Consider the following 13978-nt stretch of genomic DNA (forward strand, 5'->3'; position numbering starts at 1 on the left):
AAATGGAAATAAAAAACAAAAATAAACAAATGGGAGCTAATGAAACGTAAAGCTTTTGCACAGCAAAGGAAACCATAAACAAGAGGAAAGACACCCCTCAGAATGGGAGAAAATATTTGCAAACGAGGCAACTGACAAAGGATTAATCTCCAAAATTTACAAGCAGCTCATGCAGCTCAATATCAAAAAAAACAAACAACCCAATCCAAAAATGGGCAGAAAACCTAAATAGACATTTCTCCAAAGAATATATACAGAATGCCAACAAACCCATGAAAGGATGCTCAACATCACTAATCATTAGAGAAATGCAAATCAAAACTACAATGAGATCTCATCTCACACCGGTCAGAATGGCCATCGTCAAAAAACCTACAAACAATAAATGCTGGAGAGGGTTTGGAGAAAAGGGAACCCTCTTGCACTGCTGGTGGGAATGTAAATTGATACAGCCACTATGGAGAACAGTATGGAGGTTCCTTAGAAAACTAAAAATAGAACTACTGTATGACCCAGCACTCCCACTCCTGGGCATATACCCTGAGAAAACCATAATTCAAAAAGAGTCACGTACCACAATGTTCATTGCAGCACTATTTTCAATAGCCAGGACATGGAAGCAACCGAAGTGTCCATCAACAGATGAATGGATAAAGAACATGTGGCATATATATACCATGGAATATTACTCAGCCATAAAAAGAAACGAAATTGAGTTATTTCCAGTGAGGTGGATGGACCTAGAGACTGTCATCCAGAATGAAGTAAGTCAGAAAGAGGAAAACAAATATCGTACGCTAACACATATATATGGAATCCAAAAAGAAAAAAAATGGTTCTGAAGAACACAGGGGCAGGACAGGAATAAAGACACAGACGTGGAGAATGGACTTGAGGACATGGGGAGGGGGAAGGGTAAGCTGGGATGAAGTGAGAGTGGCAATGGACATACATACACTACCAAATGTAAAATAGATAGCTAGTGGGAAGCAGCTGCATAGCACAGGGAGATCAGCTCGGTGCTTTGTGACCATCTAGAGTTGTGGAATAGTGAGCGTGGGAGGGAGACGCACGGAAGAAGGGATATGGGGATATATGTATACATATAGCTGATTCACGTTGTTATACAGCGGAAACTAACACACCATTGTAAAGCAATTATACTCCAATAAAGATGTTAAAAAAATAATCACTGGCCCATAATTTAAAGCTGTTTAACAAGTGTTAAGCATGCCACATTTGTCTATTTTCACTTGAGATAAAGAACTTCCTTATTACTTTACTACAAAAACTAAGATGCATGTTTAATCACATTCAGCAGCAATTATTAGAATGCTTCCTGTGACCTGAATAAGGGGTCTTTACGTTTCAGCTAATATACATAAAAATCCTCAGCTAGCGGCAGGAGGAGGAGGACTCATGGTTGCATATATTTAATTTTTTCTAACATAATGGAAGCAAAAGTTAATTTTCGGTATCAGGGATTTGAACACAATTACAAAATTATAAGAAAATCTCATAAATTGTTAGGTTACACTTAAGCATTTACTGAATGAATGGAGTTACTGAAACTTACAGCTACTTTTTGTCACAATGGCAAATTAAGTTCTCCACTCAGTTCACTGGGTAGAATTGAAAATTATTATGTAATAGTAATAGCACAGATTATAGCACACATCTTTTCTGTTTTGTTTTATTTTATTTAACTAGTTTCTTTTTTTTTTTTTTTACCATTTTTTTAATTGAAGTATAGTTAATTTACAGTGTTGAGTTTGCTTCGGGTGTACAGCAAAGTGATGCAGTTATACACATATATATATCCTTTATAGCACACATCTTCATTCTATCTTTCTTTAATAAGATAAATACCTGAGAATTTTAACTGAGAATCGAGAATTGTATCAGATCCAAAAGAAAGAAAAATTGGAAAAGATTTTAAATACTTTTATAGACAAATCTACTAGAAACTCTCCAAGTTCTAGCGCATGACAATAGGGCTGACGGTTGTTGAAAAAAATCTGTAGCAAGTTGATAAGTCACACACAGCTGCTAAAAGAAAATATAGTTATAAGAACACATTGAAAAAGAGAAAGTTCAGGTTAAGAACAATTTCAAACTATTTAACAAATAAAATTATTTTAATGGAGCTATATTCCTCAAAACATATACGTAAATCCAATGTCTTAAATGAGAACCTTTAAAATAATCTAGTAGTTCTTGCTATTTAAAGACATGCAACACGGAAAGTGATAACTAGACTTCTAATAAATATGCTTCATAAAATTCCATTTTTTCATGTACAATACTAACATTACACCACTATTGTACTTCAGATGAAAGTGGTATGAAACACTGGGTGAGTCCTAAATAAACTGGGGATAATTAAAAGGCTGTTAATTAATTCTCCATTTATAACTGTCCTAATGAAAATGAACTACATTTACTACAATTTACCTGCAGTAAGAATTCTCCTTCCTGCAAGTTCAGGCCTTCTCTGAATTTTGTTCTACAGTTGTCCTGGACTCCATTTCTGTCAGCTGGGGTGGACTTTAATGCAACTATGAAAAAAAGGGAAAAACAATGATATAGTATAGGTGGTTTTTAAAATAAGCAGTTTTAAAGAGCTATAATAAAAATCCTCTGTACACCAAACACAGAGATAATTTGAAAAATTGGTATCTACTGGTACTACAGTAACTAAGTGAACAATCCTTTGCCAATGGGTGGTTTCCAGTCAGCTGACAGATTCTGGTTTTTTTTTTTTTTTTTTGGCTGCATTGGGTCTTGGTTGCTGCGCGGGCTTTCTCTAGTTGCGGCGAGCGGGGGCTACTCTTCGTTGGTGTGCGGGCTTCTCATTGCAGTGGTTTCTCTCGTTGCTGAGCACAGGATCTAAGCGCGGGCTTCAGCAGTTGTGGCTCGCAGGCTCTAGGGCGCAGGCTCAGTAGTTGTGGCGCACAGGCTTAGCTGCTCCGCGGCATACGGGATCTTCCCGGACCAGAGATGGAACCCGTGTCCCCTGCGTTGGCAGGCAGATTCTTAACCACTGCTCCCACAGGGAAGTCCCTGACAGACTCTTAAAGATAACTTTTGATAAGTGCACTATATGATTTTTGGCATATTACTTAAGGAGTTGCAAAGAATTGCCATGACATTGCTATAAACACTCCTCCAGTTCTTATCTATTTCGGAGAATAAGGTTCCTGACAACCTAACCTATAAAAATATTTTTATTATGTCTCTACATATTTATCTTAACATCTGTGAACTACTGGGTGGTGAGAAGAATCAACCAAATGCCTTATTAAGAAATATATGTCCACTGAGGTTAGGATCCTCTTGTCTAGTTTTAAGGTAAAAAAACCATTAGTAGTATTATTAAGTTCATATTAAATTTATAGATCAATTCATGTCTTTATGATGTTGAATCAATCTGAGAACATGTATGTTTTCCCATTTGTTCAAGTTTGTATTTTTTGTCCCACTAGAATGTTTTGAAGTTTTCCACAAAAAAGTATTTTTATGTCTATTCCTAGGTATTACACCTTGTAATGTGGCTTCTCTTTTATTATCATCTTCTAGTTGCTTATGGATTGCATATGTGAATGAATGGCGGGATGCTTACTATACAGAATGGTGGGATGCTTACTATAGAGGGTAGCACGCTGTAATGCTGCATCTCCCCACCTTCCCATCTCTCTCCACATCGTGTGTGTGTGCATGCATTTACAATCTGGGAGGCAGCACAGCTGAATAGAAATAATAATTGCTACCATTTACTTATTTAGCATTTTTCCAAGCACTCTCAAATGTTTTCTCAGTTAAAACATGTGGATGGACATTGGTGTCTGACAGAGCTGAGTTCAAATCTCAGCTCTGCCTTTTCCTAAATGTGTGAGCTTTCTGAGCCTGTCTCCTAATATGTAAAGTGGTAATTGAAAAAGCAAACAAACAAACAAAAACACCCTGCAGGGCCGTTGTGAAGAATAATTAGAATATATGTGAAGTTCCTGACATAGATCAGCTCAATATTACTTGGTAGCTTTAATTATTAGCAGTATTTCCCAAAGCTCATAGATTGCCCTGTTATAAAGTTTAAACTTTTAGACACACTATTACGCCACCTTTCTATTTTTCTGATCTTTTTTTAACCTGTGATATTTAAAATAAGAGAAACCATTAAGCCAAACCAACTGTGATGTTCCTTTTAAGATTTCTTATTTCATTAGATTTTTAAGCGGTAAGGATAATCTGGCTCAGTGATAAGCTGGAGATATATTAATAACCAGATTTTTCTCTCAGTTTGAGCAAAGCATCACATATAAAACATCTTCATGTGTGAAGCATATTTTCTGGTAAACCAGCAGTGCATGTGTCACACTGGACTCTTATGCCAAGTCCTTGCCTTTGCAGAGCTTGAAGTATATCTCTTTGAAAGAAGAAGCCAAAAACGTGGCCTCTGAATGTAACAATTCCAAAAGGCCACAGAACAGATTTCCTTAGGCCAAAATATAGTTTGAGGTAAATTAACTGATCTAACAGTTAACCAAGACCAAAGGAAAGGCTTAATCTTTTCTCGTTGAAAGGTAAAGGACAGAGGGGACTTTCCTCCCTTTCTATCCTGTAAGCTTTGTTGTTCCTTGCTTTCCAGTGGCCACATTTGCTTGAACGCATTAAAACCTCACAATGTAAGGGTTAACTACACTCTCCTACTTTTCCAAAAGCTCCAGTACGAGGCACAATTTAAGAGTTATACCAAATATCAATAAGATTTGCTATTAGAAAGAAAACAACAAAACCCAAACCCTGACATTATGAAAGAAGCAAAGTCATCCTAAAAATGGATAGATATTAATTGTGTCAAATTTACAATGTCTAAATTTTCTTATTAGGAATCTTTTAAAATTAACTTTTAATCAGTGGAATGATGTCAGTTCCCACTAGAGTTATTGGACCACTGAGAAGCTGAATAAGAAATGAAAGAGGCCATTCATCTCAGTAACTTACAATTTGTTTCTGGTCTTGTATTGGGGATATTAGCCAATGTAATTAGACATTAGACAGACTCTGCCTTTAAGTAGGGCATATAAGCTATGGAAATGAAGAACTAGAAAAGAGTGTCAAAAATATTAGTAAAGAATGTCAAAAATATTAAGTACCAGGATGGAATTTAATTAAAGTATTAGAGGAACTTGAAAAAGAATAAATTCTTTCTAAACAACAATGCTTACAATTCTAAATGTTAGAGGGACAATATTTAATACGTATGTATAATTACTGCTTAAGTAGGAAAAGTGGTAAGTGCATTTGGGGGAAGGACCACTGGAGGGTTCTTCCAAAAACAAGCAAACAAGTATTTCTGTTGCTCTCTTGTTTAAGGCTAATAATTAATCAGTTAAGAATTCAAGTAAATACTGTGCAAAGATGAGCCGAGGAAGGGTGCACTCCCTTCCCATTCTCATCTAAAAAATACTAATATGACTTTTTAGAAAACTTATTTTATGTCCTAGCCACCTGACCCAAACCATGTAATTTTTCCCTTTCCGAGAAGTTTGTCCTCTACTTCTTGATCTCATACCTACCACCTCTCCCTTCTTAAAGTTACTGGAAGATGTATTAATTAATACTACTCACTTTCACATATACATTTCTTGCCCTGATCGGAAAGCAATAGAAGAGTAAGAAGATGATGTGGGGATACGACTTCCTACCAGCTGAGTGGCCTTAAATAATTTCCTTCATAATAATATGTGATACTTAGAGGCCACACTGTATGCCAGGCAGTCTCCATGTATTACGTCTTGTTTATTTAATCTTCGTAAGAGTTCTATGGAACTGGCCTTACTGTCCTTTCAGTAGATTAGGAAACTGAGACTTAAGGAGGTTAGGAAACTTTCCCAAGGTTCTAGCTTTAAGTGGTACAGCCCAGATAAGAACCCAGGTAGCCTAATCCTACGTGCATGAGCTATTATTAACCACCTACCAGACTTCTCTCCCATGCTAACCACCTTTGACCTTTAGTTTCCCCTTCTTTAAATTAGGACAGTGATACCTCTGGAGGCAAATTCTTGTGAGAGCTAAAATAACATGTAGAGTACCTGGGTTAATGCCTGAATCTATAACTGACAGTCAAGGATGGACAAAATGGGCTATATGCTGAGTTTACACACACTCAAACCATTATGGAAGCTGACACTAAAAGTTGCAATCTAGGGACAATTGAGTGTTTTCTCATCTCTAAACAGGGAGCATTAATGAGCGTCTAACAGGACTGCTATGATGACTGTGCAACATAAATCTGAAGGTACTTCAAACTTGTAAATTGTTATAAAAATTATATGCATCATCAGATACAGAAGACACTTTGATCATTACACCCCTGGAATTAAATACATGGCAGTTCACAGAAACAAAATATAATATCTGAAAATAAGTCATAAGCCAGTTCTGCTACTCGGGAAACACTGGCCGTACTGAAGAGACATTTGTTAAAATCCTCCCCACATGTGCAGGAACGGCACACCTTCCAAAGTGTAAGGCTCTGACTTTCAGCATTCAGCGGAATATTAAGATAATAAACCATCAAAATATTTCAACTATTTGCTCTTTGAGAGATCAGTGATGCAATTAAACAAGAATTTAATTGATAATGGAATTTAGAGTGTAAATATATCACAGCATTATCAGATTGTAATATTATCCATATAATTATTACCAACTGATTCAAGTCTTTTTCCCATATTCAAGTCTTATTCCCACATGCATTTAATCATATCCATGTTTCCTAATATGGCACTTTACTTCCTTATACATCTAAGCTCAGATTTCCATTTCTCCCTACAAGCCAAATATTTCCTCTTCAAAAAACATGCTCTGAATTTCTCAAGAGAGAAATTCACGGGGAACAAATATTGGCATGTGGTAAACTATACTTTGTATTTTGTTACTGTAGTTGGCATTTAAACAGAAAGAAGACATGGTAAATGTCTTGCCAGGAAAAAGCATAAGCCTTGTTAATCTCTAATTGTTGATATAAATTCAATTTATTCTACAATAATGTTTATCATCCCCCTTTATTACTTCTCGTAGGAAAAGTTAAATTCCACTCCCACATTCATATAAGCATAAAAGAGAGCAAAGCTATCACCTACTATGAAATTCAACCAACTACATCTATAAATTAGAAAGGGTTAAGTAATGTAGTTATTTCTTGAATATAAGGAAAATATCCCCAGTCTAGTATGGATGAGTATTTACAAATAATTTCCAATCATACATAAGTGTACCTAAAATGAGGTCCTTCTAGATCCTTTGAGGTAATAGATAGATATTTCACTTCAGTAACATCAAGTTTGTTTGTTTGTTTGTTTGGTAAATGAAGCATTGTCCTTTTGAGGGAAAGAAGGAAGAAACTGAAAATTTTTTTTAAAAACTATGTTATATTCTAAGTTTTCAGGAGACAAAGATTAGGTATACACAGTTCAGTGCTTTCTGATGATATTCACAGATTTTTTTCTGCCTAGAAGTTTCTACTCACCAAGGCAGAATAAAAGTAAATTCAGGTTTTAAAAAGGCACATGTTAGTTTATATCTTTATGAATGAATGTAGGTTGTACAGCTGGCGGTTACTGTCTTTTTAGCAAATCTAAAGAAACACATCATTCTAAAGCTGCAAAAATCCTTAAAAGTTAGATCTATTCTCACTCTGGATTAAGTGGAAACTAACTTCCAAAGATGTTACTCAACATTTTTCCAGTTTTACGTTTAGTTACATGCAATTCTACTGTAACAACATGTTAGGTCTCTGAATTAATGAAACCAACTAGAGCAATTAATTTACCTTTTCAGTGGGGAATGAGTTGCATTTAGCTTTCCACATAAACAAGAGTGGAATTAAAACTGCATTCTAAGTAGGAAAATTTAATCAGCCAGAGCAGTGATTCTCAAACTTTCATAGACATTAGAATCATCTGGAAGGCTACTGAAACACATTGCTGGACTCCACCCTCTAGAATTTCTGACTCAGTAGGTCTAGGATGGGGCCCCACAGTCTGTATTACTAACAAGTTCCCAAGTGATGCTGAGGGGCAGGTATCACATTTTGAGAACTAGTGACTTAGAAAATCAGGATTTAGGAAATAACTCACACATGTTCTGGATCTCATTCCTTCATACTTTCTAAAATTGTCTTTCCTCTGCTTAAAGAGTTCATTATTAATATGTCTTCAGGAGGTAATTCTAATCCCAATTTTATAAAGATGAAAGTAGAACCACATAATTTACTACTGAAACACAGGGCAATAACAAAAAATTCTGTATGTACAGCTGACTTGTGAAAAACATGGGGTTTGAACTGGGCAGGTCCACTTACATGTGGGTTCTTTCCACTAAATAGTACAGCACTACATGATCGTGACTGGTTGAATCCATGGACGCAGAACTTTGGAGATGGAGGAACCATGGACATGGAAAGCCGACTATAAAGTTATATGCCCATTTTCGACTAACCCTTGTGTTGTTCAAGGGTCAACTGTATACAATTTAAATTTTATAACTGTGGTTCACAAAGATCTTACTTTTTAGGATAAACCCACTACACACTTAAAACATCAGGCAGGCAAGCATTCTTACTGTCCATGCTGGGAAGATGAAGACTCTGTGGAACAGTGATGACAAAGGTCTAATCTAAAGCCACAGGGTTAGTAACCGAACTACCCCCATGTCCCCTGCCTGCTGGTGCGCCCCTTACATGACACAGTCTCCCTCTACTGGGCCAGGACAAAGAGAGGGAAGCTGCCTCTGTAACACAGAGACTAGACACTTGAAGCTAGACGCTATCAAAAATGCAGGAGGCAACAGAATATTCTGTAAAACTGACCATGAAGGTACTCCCACATCATGTGGGCAACTTCAAGGCTAGAAGAATTCGATACAGACAATTCTAGGTTCATTAAGTTGATCCAGTTTGACTGTCTCTTCTCTCAACCTCCCACTGCTGACACCTGAATGGCTTTATCTCTTCTATGGACAACCAAGAATCAGAAATTACCTCCTCTAGTATTATTATTTTTCTGTAGACTTTAATTTCACTTTAGTTTACACTTTCACATGCAATTTTCTCTTTGCCCCTTTAAGAACTTGAAACACCAAATGAAGTCATCTTTGAGCAAATTCATTATCACCACAGCACAGTTTCAGATTCCACACACAGAGATGTGCTTTCCTCTATCTCTGCCCATCCTTAAAGCATTTCATCTTTGGTATTTTCCCTCTTATTCTATATGCTTTCCCCAGGAATATTTTATTCACTTTCATAGTTTAAAATATTATTCCAATGACATTATGATGACTCCAAAATCTAAATCTCCAGCTACAAACAAATAAATGAATTTGAGCTACTGATTAAAAATGAATGATTAAAAAGTAAAAAAGCTGTAAGAGCAGGATTAAAAAATAACACATAAATACAATTACTAAATAAAAATGGTTAGTGGTAATATAAATGTGTTTTATTACAGACCCTCAAGTGATTAATTTTATATTACATGTGAAAATAGTTTCTAAAAGACTATAACATGGCAAATGTATATTTCCATTAACCAGATCAGCAAAGACTCACAAAAAGTCAAACAATTTAACTACAGACATTTAAAATCTGTCCTGGGGAAAAAAAAAAAGAGAAAATTGCTGAAAGTTGGCTGGCTTTAATATTCCCCCAATGGTAATCTCTGTTTAAAAAAGAAAGCTAAGCCCATAAATTTATGGCCAAGCAATTAAGAATCAAGGATCCTAGAGTCATATAACACTAGGAAATGATCAAAGAGAAAACCTATTAAAGCGGTAAATTTAAAAGAGACAAGAAAGAAGCAAAATATATAATAAAGGATATAATGAGTGTAGGTTCAGTTTGAAACTCTGTTATATATTTGCCACTGTTCTTAAAAAAATACTTGTCAAAGCAAAGGAAAACACTCAGAGATAAAAGTATCCTATGTAAAATATCATAAAATTATTTTTTCACTTTACTTATTCATAGAATTTGACTCTTCTGATGTAAGTTAGGATATCTGAGGAAAAGAGATTAAATTCCTGATCCAAAGAGGCCATATTATTAACTATAAAAGCCAGGATTTGAATACCACGATGCCCTGACTCAATAAGAATGTCAAACCATTCTTTTCATCCATCCATGTTTCAATCTGCATGGATTTGATTATATTAAGTCCATAAATTAAAATTTAAAAGAATCTCTAAATCTTACAGTTTTAGTTACGGAAGGTATCATGAATGTTAGGAGAGTTTCATGTTTTCAAATGTAAATTTTGGAAAAAAAACACATAGCTAAATTACCATCTAAAATGGATAACACCATGGGTTAATGAAACTCAACACTATTTGATGATTTCAAATGTGCTGATCTTTTAGGCAGACAAACCTACTTTGGGCATTTCTAGGATTCAGAAATCACAACTGCTGCGATACTGCAAGTTTTGTAAATTACTTGACACACATTAAAAAAAAAAAAAAAAAAAAGCAGATAAAGTTAGTACCCAAACCCTGTGAATGTAAAAAAAAGCGCACATACAAACGCCTTAAACTTTATAAAACATCAACCCTTAAAAAGGCTTTTTATTTAATTTATTTTTACTGCTTGTTCAAGCTCATTCTTCATATATATATACACGCATATATATTTGTTTTTCAAGATAATGCTCTGAAATCCAGAGAAACACACAAGCTGAAGATGAATAAACACAATAGCTCTTTTTTGAAAACCTAATGAACTGGAAATGAACTGTTAAAGTATCTACAAAAGGAAGACCAAGAAAAGAGCACATATAATTTTTAATGTAAAATAAAGTCCAAAAAGATCCATGGTAAACAATGAGGTTGAAAAAATTTTAGATCATCACATAAACTCACCATCCTCTCCTCTCACAGCATTTTTAGACTTGGTGAATTTAAAATACTCCAATATGTAAAATATTTACACTTAATACATGCTTAAAATAATCACCATTTTATAATGATTCATGACTCACTGCCCCTACACTGCCTAGTTTTAAAAATAACCAGAAAACTATTCCCTATGACAGTTGCAAATGCAGAAATTTGGAATTAGAAACTCAGATCCTCAAGCTCACCTCTGTCAGGCTTAACGCAGCCTACACAAAAATCACCTTTTTTCTGTTTATAAGTTTTCCTTTCCACAAATTAAATTTGCACACCTCAATTATAGAGATGTCATAAAGAGTAACTCATGACTGAGATTAATGAAGGATGCAAAAGATTTCACAGTTAATGACTATATTTTAATGGTATAATAACTACCATGAGTATTTTACAGAATTAACAAATACTGCATGCCCTTGACATTTACTATTGTCTCAGAGAAAGAAAACTTTTCTGCCTTTTTTACCTCATTAGGTATTTGTGTCTCAACAAAGAACGTGGATTAGTCATTCTCATCAATTTTGGGGATTGCTGTCGAAAAGTAGAATAATTTAAACAATCCTTACATGATGATGAATATTTTTAAAACTGATCATGAAATCTAATTCAAAAATTTTACATGCTGAAATTACTCTTGCTAGGAATAAAACATTACCATACTGATTCAGAGTGGTTAACAAGCACAAGGTCCACTGTTTGACCCTGGCATTAAGAGACACAAGATAGGAGGAAACAACCCTTTCCTTTCACATCAACCAATTTCAAAGACTGGGTTATGTATAACCACCCAAATCTAAGTCTCTCTTAATAAACTATGATTGCTCATAGTCATTTAGTAATTTAAACTTATTAAATATTTTCCATCTCAAAGGTAACATGATATGTGAGTCTAAAACTCATTTTATGACTGGGGTCTTCTTTTTATTCTCTACTTTTCTTTTTAAATTAGAAGGGGATAGTTTAATTTTAACAATTTGAAAGTTGATGAAAAAGCGTGAACGTGATGTTAAAGATTTTAGGCTTTCAGTCTGTATTTCCAAGACCTAAGTCCACACCGACTTGCCAGGTCCTAGCTCCACTTCGTCATTTCCCGTCTTCAGGCTCCCCTCAACTTTGATTTAATCTATCAAGATGCAAAATTTGCACTTTACTATGTTTAATTACCAACATGATAAAACAGCAGTTTTGAATTTTTAAAATTTGTTTCCTAAAAATACAAAAGACACTACAGAAGTACTTCAAAGATACATAATTTAGAAAAGTCTTTAAACAGTTAAAATAAGCAGGGAAGAATAGAAGGTAACACAGAAGAACAATGTTACTGAGGAAACTGAATAGAACTTAAACACCTTCTACAATTTCAATTAATCTGTTATTAATATATCATTGTTATTAATCCTTAAACATGTTTCAATGTGTCCATTGTGCAGAAATTAAAAATAAAGTATCACCTTATTCTGGAATTTTTAATCTATCAAATTTACAAAGGGAGTGATTTTTTTCCTTTAAATCCAGAGACCTATTTGTCCATCCTATCTACACTGACAAAACTGAAAAACACACCAAGACTGCCAGACGACTGGGAAGTATTAATACAACAGGAACATGCAGCAAAGAAGAAAACGACCATAGGCCCAGGAACAAGATAATGAACACAAAGATGAAGGCAAAGGAGCAAAGAGGATGCCGCAAGAACGTGAGGGGCAATACTGAAAGCACCAAGAAAGGGCACAGTGATACAGTTAGTTCAAAGAAGACTGAATCCTTAAATACTTCTACACGTTTCACTGTATGATCCAGCCAATCAATTAATTAAAAGCCATGTAAAGAATTTCTTACTGCTCTGATTCCTTAAAACAAACATTCCTTGCATTTGGACATTTAGAAATAGAGAATATAATTGATAGAACCAATAATTATAATTGGCTATTAACAGAAAGCTTATTTGGAAATAGCAAAATATTAACGTCAAAAACTAAGCCCGAGAGCCATATTTCTAAGTATATAATTTAGAATTTCCACATTGTTTTTCAGATATGTTAATACAATTAAGTTAATAAATAATTATTGAGTGCTCACTCTGGGGCAGGCATTGTCCTAAGTGTTTAAGGTGTAACAGTAAACATATTGATAATATTCTCAAGGACCTTCCATTCTAGTTAGAAAAATAGGCAATAAATGGCATATTTAAGTGCACCAAAAAAGAAGCATATTATGAAAATGAAAATTTTATAATCATTGCTTCATCATCTGTAAAAGAGTGTACAAACTGAAAAACAATTCTCTGAGCTTTACTGTCTAGAATACATATAGTTCAAGAGTTTTCAAGGATTAAACGTTCAAAGGTTCCCACTGTTCCTCAGTTGAAACCAAAACTAATAACTAATGAAACTTCTAATCCTTTTCCCTCCCTTGAAAATGCTCCCTAAATATTGCATTATAAATATTTAATGTGCACATTTTTAAAGGATTTCACATACAGTATTTGTCACAGTTTCTGATACTCGACCCTGAGCTATTAGAGGGCAGAAGTCTTTTTTCCCCTCTTTTTCTTCTTCATGAATTCAGCACAGTGCACACTATTTAGAATACAGCACAATCTTGAATTACAAAATGTATTAAAAAATGATTTCAATTATGTCAAAGAAGCACCTTCTAACTTTACCATAATGACTGAGTCTTGTTCAAGTACTTCAAAGTTATATTTTAGAATGTTTTCATTAATTAGAAATGGATAAAGATTAATGTTGTACTTGAAACTTAAATGCTCCTTTTCAGACAGTCTTACAAGTATAGTCATGGCTCCAAAGTTTAAGAAGATCCCAACCAAGCTGGATTATTTAAACTCACAATAAATAGATGTATTTTCTTGGAAAAATATCTATTGTTACAGTAAAACTTGAGTTTCCTTTCTAACAAGATTGTATGATTACTCGTTTATATTGTTCTTTCCGCAGGAATTCACACACCCCCTGTTTGCATCCTGTTATTCACTTAGAGCTTCCCTTCACTTCGCTCTACTCTTTCC

General features: G+C 34.6%; 1 protein-coding gene across 1 annotated transcript in view; it reads right to left on the reverse strand.

Moving 5' to 3' along the window:
• Window positions 1–13978, reverse strand: part of AHR (aryl hydrocarbon receptor) — a 47661-nt gene that overhangs the window by 17588 nt on the left and 16095 nt on the right. The window contains 1 exon segment of the mRNA XM_007463060.1: window positions 2455–2558. Coding sequence (XP_007463122.1) covers window positions 2455–2558 — 104 coding nt within the window.

This window comes from Lipotes vexillifer, unplaced genomic scaffold, assembly GCF_000442215.2.
Source record: "Lipotes vexillifer unplaced genomic scaffold, Lipotes_vexillifer_v1.1 scaffold1061, whole genome shotgun sequence".
NCBI classification, from domain to species: Eukaryota; Metazoa; Chordata; class Mammalia; order Artiodactyla; family Lipotidae; genus Lipotes; species Lipotes vexillifer.